Below are 7,845 nucleotides of genomic sequence, written 5' to 3' on the forward strand. Positions count from 1 at the left end.
GTTATGGAGTAGACACACTGACTGACTGACATTTATGATCATAGATAATTTGATTAATCAACATCCAGCCCTTGAGATACACCGAAGGTGGAACTATTCTTTCAACATGTCATTTTGTATTTATATTTGATTTTTAAAAAAATGTCACAAATTTTTGTATTGTTGAGATGAAAAATTATGTGTAGACTTAATTGTCCACAAATTTGGAATTCATGTCTTGTATCTGAAAAATCATATAAATGCTCTTCTTTAACAATTTTATAATATCTGGTTGGTGGTGGAAGACTGAAAATATCAAAATAATATTTACATCGATTAATATAACTGCAGACCGAATGAGAACCATTCCCTTTGTTTTTCTTTAATACCATTGTCTGTGAAAGAAAGGATGTACAGGAGTATGGCATTTGCAAGGTTAGAATGTGCATGGCCAGGAGAGTGTGTGATGTAAATAAAAGAGCATGCAAATGTAACATACCCATGAAAGTAATGTTATATTTTTCTTTACATTATAGCATTGTTTTGAGCAGACATTACATTGCAACAAAAGCAGATGAAAGTTTATATTTTTAGCTTTTCAATCTTTTTACAGTTTGTAAAAAGTGCAATCCACTACAGAGTATTGTTTTATTATCAATGACAAGAATGAGAATCCCAATGTATACAACTATAACATAACATTTGTTTTATCGCATTGTTGTCCTTTTTTTCATTTACCTCTTCCCATAATATTACTTTTATTCCCATGATGTTGCAGTGATGTTTTATTTGTATAAGCATGAGAATGATTTTGTATTTTAAATTGAAACCCAATGAATAAACCATAAATAATAAATATATGTTGATTCTTAGTATTACTAACATCATATTATATTCTCTGTTCCAATAATATTACTTTTACTTCCTGTATTATAACAGCAAGTGTCAAGATGAGTGAGCATCGATTCAGGTCTCTGCAAAATGCAGGTTTTGAAATGAATACGCCCTTGAGGTTACCTGGAGAAGGAAAAGCAAATGTTCAATGTGATGTAAACATTTTCATCCAAATAAAATTGAATATTTTTAGCTCACCTGGACTTTCGTCCGGTGAGCTTATGTGATCGAGCAGTGTCCGTAGGTGAGTCAGTCAATCAGTTAGTTAGTCAGTGAGTGAGTTTGTAAACTCTTCAATCATTATCACTTGAACCAAACACACGATTTTGAAGAAACTTGGTCACAAGCTTCATATCCGAAGCCAAATAAAGGAGTATTGACCGCATCAAAATCTGTGCTCATTGAGAGGGGTCTACGGGGGATTTTTTTGACCCCCAAAAGGGAGAGTATTTGCTCTCTTCTCTGAAACTACACACACAACTAAAATGAAACTTGACCACAACCTTCATCACCCGTGATGTCCCAAAGTTTGTTCATGGCATTTAAAAAAAATAGAGGGCAATACTCCTGGGCGCTCACCAGGTAGCCACTGGATAAGAAAATCAGGGAACCACTGGTAGGAGTGGATGACTCATAAAATATGGAACGGAGAAGAAAGTAAATACTTATTCTTTTTGATGCAATGAATAGACTTTGGTACATCACGAGTGATGAAGGTTGTGGTCACGTTTCATCAAAATTGTGTGTGTAATTTCAGAGAGGAAGTTGCAAGAGTTTGTGGATGGACGGACGGAATGATGGACAGACAATGCATAATCCCATAAGTTCCCCAGAACTATGTTATAGGTGAACTAAAAATCAGGAACTAAGAATCAGGGCATCTATGGGGGGTTTGGTCCCCTCCTCCCCTCCCCCCCCCAAAAAAATAGGTATCTCTTTTCTTTTCAGAAATGACAAAACCAATTTTGATGATACTTGACCACAACCTTCATCACTGGTGATGTACCAAAGTTTGTTCACGGTAGGAAAAAAAAATCAGTGTCTTCGAGGTTCTATGGAGGGTTTGAGTGATTGTTGCTCCTGATCCTGGTGAGTTTCAGGACCCATGGTCCTATTTTTTTTATATAAATGATTCAGGGTTATGTTTATATTCTGGTCAGACTTTATCATGTTACTTGTTGAGAACAATTTCAATTGTCTTGATCCACAATGCCACATATTCATTGTTATTGTTTATGGAAAATAAAAAAATATTTTAGATTGAGAAGCCACTGCTTTTGTATTAAATGCAAGATGAAGAAACAAACACGATGAGAGAGCATATTGCAAAAAAAAAATAAAAAAATAAAACGAAACAAAATAAAATTGTCTGAATATTCTAATCATTGAAGACATTACCAGTCATAGTTGAGGAGACGAAGGGATTTTGAGGGGGATTGACGTTTGACGCAATAGCAAACAATCCCCAAAAGTATTCCCACTCCGAGGAGACCTCCCAGGGTACCAAACAGGATCTTGAACAAGTTTGTTGGTTTTGGCTCATCTATGCAATGAGCATCGGAAGTGTTTGTGTCACAACTGGGAGGAGAAAAATAGATTAATTGTAGAAGTTGAAGGCAATTCGTTGCTTCTCAAGAACTGTGTGCATGTTCTCCTCTGTGTCAATCAAAACCACTCAACCTCCTTTGATTCCCCAGAAGATTTGATTGAGTATAAAAATAAACAGCATGACCCCTCCTACCCCAACTTTACCTGCACTTTGGACCGGATACCAGGTGGGAGCAATTTCCACGATTATTACAGAAGGAAGTATCATTGCAGGGTGATATGCAGAAAACCCCGGTGCTATTAAATGAGACAATATATCCCTCGTAGCTGGTGTTGCAATGTAATACCAGGTCCAGGTTCTCTCTTGGAACTGTGATCAGGACAAAGTGAGATTAGTATTCAGCCTGTGTTTAAATTTCTACAAACGTCTCATTAAAAATTATTTATATGATTAATAATACAGAATATTCACACAATTAGCATCCTAAATAATCAGGTACATCTTACCATTAGTTTGATTAATTTCTCCTATTAGGGTCACGCTTCCTTGGCTGGCTCGTTCTTGGCCCCCAAACGTGTTTTTTATTTCATCTTTGAGTCCTCCATTGTATACTTTGTTGATGTTATTGTCATTATAATCAAACCTGGCCTTCACAGGATAATCATTGGTTGTGCCTCCACTGCTCAAATGATAAAGAAAAGAAAACAGGAACACATTTTAACGACATCAAAAGAACAACAAATCAAAGATTCAAATGCACACGTTATTGATCCATAAAAATTGTTGTTTCTTACTTGAGTGGAGAAACACTGACATCCTTAAACCCAGGAAAGTTTTGGAATTGCTGATGTAACTGCAACACAGGATTAAAAATGATATTACAAATCACATGCAATACTTCAACTTGTACACGACACAATATAATCATGATTTGGATATGATGGAGATGTGATCTCATGGTTGATCTGAGAGCTTGTGGATACAAATCCGCCCAAAGATAGCAATAGTGGATAAATAACTCATTTACATGTTGTGACATTGCCCCAGTCTGCCAATCATTTCACAGGTGAGTGAAGTATGGGTACTTTCTATCTGGATTATGGATTTTAAATTGAAAAATAGGGGCAATACCTGTCGGCGCTCACCTTGTCGAATAATGATATTGAGGATGAAGTCAATGTGGGAAGGAATCAGCAAAATGTACCAATGAAACAATGTCATAGCAAATACTTATTTTGGGGGGCAATCCCTCTCCCCTCCCCCCCTGTAAATCCCCTTCGACCCCGATGTTTTAAATAGTGTGCACAATTATGGTACATCACGGGTGATGAAGGTTGTGGTCAAGTTTCATCGAAATTTTCAGTGTAGTTTTGGAGAAGAAAAAAAAAACATATTATTGGGAGCAACCCCCCTCCCCCCCCTTTACACTCCCTTCGACCCCAATTATTTATATTTATTGTCATGAACAGTGTTTGGGACATCACGGGTGATGAAGGCTGTCGTCAAGTATCATCGAAATTATGTCGTTTTTGAGAAGAAAGCAAATGACCTCTTTAGGGAGTGGGGGGTGGGGGGTAACCCCCCTGTAAACTTCCTCTGTATGTTCCCTCAGACCCCAATTTTTTATTTTTTATTATCTTTTTTTAATGCCATGAACAAACTTTGGTACATCACAGGTGTTGAAGGTTGTGCTCAAGTTTCATTGGAATTGCATGTGTAGCTTCTGAGAAAGAAAGAAAATACCTATTTCTGGGGCAACCCCCGTAGACCCTTTTCAGGACCAATTTTTTTTGTTTTAATGCCATGAATAAACTTTGGTTCGTACAAGGTGTTGAAGGGTGTGGTGAAGTTTCATCGAAATAGAATGTGTAGTTTCAGAGAAGAAATTGCAAGAATTTGTGGTGGGACGGACGGACGGATGACGTGCCATCCCATAAGCTCCCCGGTATTACATTCCAGGGAAGCGAAAAATTAGGTTGTCTCACAATAATCACCTTGTGCCTGCTAGATTTTTGATTAAATCAAAAACAATCTGGCGTATTAATAACTCCACATTGGACTCATGACTTCTCGGCATCTGGGAATAAGGGTCTAAAATGCTTTCTGTGAAAAGCAGTGCTGTTCCGACTTCCAAAACCCCAATAAATAAATACATTTTAAAAATCTAATTCTGACAAAACAAAGAATGTATCTTGTGAAAATTATGGAAAATTGACAAACCCTTTCCTGTGATCTATGTCAAATCGAGGATGTGTACGTGTAAGTAATCATACCATGGTTTCTTGTTTTGACTTCTCGAGATCAGCTGAACCAAATTTCACCGTCATATCAAATATCACTTTTGGTGCATCTGAAAGCAAAAAAAAAATCCATAAAAAAAATGGCAAGAGGCAATAGCATGTCATATTTAACCATTAACTTGAGTACAACTCCAGTGAAATAACTAATCTTACTGGCTCAAGCCCCAAACACCACTTTCCCCTTCCCTTCCCCACAATCTTCCTTTCCACCTTCATAATCTTCACTCCAATAATCTCTCAAATAATCATGGTCACTCGAACGTGAAAATTGGTCAATAATAATAATAATAATGTATTTTGCCATTGTCGACAAATGTCCTTGAATGAAAAGTACATTTCTTTGCCCTGCATGTGATCGAGGTACAAGAACCTGTTTGAGTGTTCAGTGTAAACATAAATAAATATGTCGATGCTATGAAAGTAATGAGCTTAACAGTTAAGGTGGATAGCTCAAGATCTTAGGGTCTTGAGTTTGAGCTCCCGTCGTGCCGTTGGAAACAACACCAGGTGGGTTGACTCGGCTTGCCATCTTTCCGAGGTCGGTAAAATGAGTACCAGCTCACTGGGGTAATAAGCCATTCGAGTATCTTGCGTCGTCGTGGTGACCAGTCCAGGACTGAACTCCTTGGCCAAATGAAACTGCCTCAACAGCCACATGGCTATGCGCCTCACAGCGTCAAAGGAATCTATATTATAAAAGGACACGTGTCTGTCTGTCTGTCTGTCTGTCTGTTTGTTTGTTTGTCGTGTTATAACTTGAGAACGGATTAACGGATTTCAATAAATCGAACTGCAATGGATTTAGGGAAGACCTGGGAAGGTTTGTGACGCAAAAAAAAAACAAAAAACTGAAAGGTCGGTTTGTGTTCATGGTATGGGTACGTGCGGCGCACACTTGTCAAAACTGCAAACGCCAACTTGCGGTGCTGGTTATCCCCGCATGGAGGGCAGGATCTCCCAGGAATCCTTTTTTGTTCACTTGAGAATGGATGAACGGATTTCAATGAAACCACTCAGGAAGTAAACTCAACCACTCATCCCTCTCCCTACGAAGATATTGTTTCATTCACAACGTTGATTCCCAATCTCCACGAATCTGGATCATCCTCATTTGCATGAAAACAAAAGCTCTCCCTCCTTTATCTTCTTGTTCCGTATAATAATGATGAGTCTCATTCAATTCCATTTCTCATGTCGATTGGATTCAGAAAATGCTTTTGTGATATTCAGTATTTTTTTTTTCAACATTTTCATTTTATTCATATAACAGCAATTTATCACCCGATCAAACAGCATTTCTGAGTATATACACCACCTTTTGAAGATTCACAAAGCAGGTAGTCGCTCTACTTGCAACACAGGTGAGAAAAGGATACAACCAAAAAACACAGCACCTGGTATATTAATAAATAATAATTCGCACGGTTTTTAAAGGGTGAAAGTTAATTTGTGTTTTATTTTCTCTTAAAACCTGTCAGTCAAAACACAATTCCATCTATTTACTACATCAGCAAAAATTGCAGAACAGCCCTCTTCCGCTCTGCACTGAATTCTCCCCACGTGAGCGGTGGCAGACTGATACGACATGATGCTTCACGGAGGGGAGGAGGCACGTGACCTCAAAAATTCCTTTCACGTACACACGTAAAAATCTAAATCACAAAAGGAGCCGTGTTTGTCTGTCTTCTGTTTGTAATGCTACAACTTGAGAACGCATTCACAGATTTAACCAACGACGGTGAATTCAGGGAACTCCCTGGAAAGTTTGTAATGCAAAAAATAAGAAGCTCAAATGAGCTAAGATCCTCATCCTCTTAATGATGACGTCATAAAACGAAAATGATGTCATTGTGATGTATCAGGTTTGCGACAAATTATTATCTGTGCTAATTCCCGGCTTGATTCCCGCAAGCATAATTGAAACAGCTTGCCTAGTTTCGGAGATAATGGTGTAGGCGATTTCCATTAGCGGCGATATTATGACGTCAACTTTTTTCTCGGAAGAATTTCCAAAATCGGAGATGGTTTCTGCCTGCGCGTGGGCTTTCTGCATATACATGGCAAGTTTCACGAAGATCCGATGAAAACTCTGGGTTGTGAAACAAAAAATGTCAAAAAATAGGAATGACGTCATAAAAATTGATATGACGTCATAGTGATGGATCATATGTGCGGTAATTCATCTCTGCTAATGCCCTGTTCGATTCCCGCAAACAGAATTCAAAAAGCTTGCCTAGTTTCGGAGATAATTTTTTAGGCGATTTCTATTAGCGGAGACATTTTGTTGTCATAACTTTTTTTCGAGGAGGAATTTTCAAAATTGGAGATGGTTACTGTCTGCGGAGAGTATTGTTACATATACATGCCAAGTTTCAGGAAGTTTCGATGTAAACTGTAGGCTGTGAAACAAAAAAGTCCACAAGAACAACAACGTGAGTAAGACTTAGAGATCCTCCACGAGGATGTAATAAAATAAAAGGAAGGAAGGTTTGTGTGTGTTGTTACATGGGCATACATGGTGAAAGTGCAAACACCATCTTGCGGTGCTGGTTATCCCCACACGGAGAGCTGGATCTCCCAAGAATCCTTCGTTGTTCTTGTCCCATAGATTTTCCATCAGAGCAAAGACTGGTATTCCCATCAGCGAAGAGACGGGTCGTATATGCTCGTGGTTATGAAAGTAATGGGATTTAAAGTTAGTGTGGATTTTGTTTTTCAAACATTCTCGTGGTGTGCAAAGAACTTCTGGTTTATAAAAAAAAAAAAAACTTCTTGTTTCTAGTAAAGGAAGCAAAATGTTTTTACAGAAATTGAAAATAACCTGCTCCTTCATTCTTTGGACCGATAAATCATAATTTTTATGTAAATTTCATACATCCACCATCGACATCCACCATCAAAGGTGGACGGAGTTTATATTTTCACCCCCATCTGTCTGTTTGCCCATCTGTGAGCAGGACATCTCAAAATGTTCTGGACAGATTTGGATGAAACTTGGTCGACACGTTGGGTGTGTGACACGGACAAATTGATAAGATTTTGGTGAAGATCCATATCTGAATCTGGATCAAGTAATTTCCTCCACCACCGAACATGAAGGAGTTTATGTTTTCACCCCTTTCT

At 38.2% G+C, this 7,845-nt stretch overlaps 1 protein-coding gene across 2 annotated transcripts; it reads right to left on the reverse strand.

Annotated features, from left to right (window-relative positions):
- Nucleotides 1–478: 478 nt before the first annotated feature.
- On the reverse strand, nucleotides 479–4,852 carry LOC147019141 (uncharacterized). Of its 2 annotated transcripts, none has more exons than XM_085899451.1 (6): nucleotides 4,696–4,852; nucleotides 3,217–3,275; nucleotides 2,929–3,101; nucleotides 2,626–2,791; nucleotides 2,272–2,451; nucleotides 479–996 (listed from the first exon to the last, which is right to left on the reverse strand). In XM_085899451.1, the coding sequence occupies exons 1-6, from the start codon at nucleotides 4,825–4,827 to the stop codon at nucleotides 993–995; spliced, it is 714 nt and encodes a 237-aa protein (XP_085755577.1). In that variant the 5' UTR covers nucleotides 4,828–4,852; the 3' UTR covers nucleotides 479–992. The 2 variants fall into 2 exon arrangements, with proteins under 2 accessions (XP_085755577.1, XP_085755576.1); XM_085899450.1 differs by having other exon boundaries at nucleotides 2,929–3,104.
- Nucleotides 4,853–7,845: the final 2,993 nt, after the last annotated feature.

This window comes from Eptatretus burgeri, chromosome 10 (assembly GCF_056783735.1).
Source record: "Eptatretus burgeri isolate ZD-2024b chromosome 10, Ebu_testis_v1, whole genome shotgun sequence".
NCBI classification, from domain to species: Eukaryota; Metazoa; Chordata; class Myxini; order Myxiniformes; family Myxinidae; genus Eptatretus; species Eptatretus burgeri.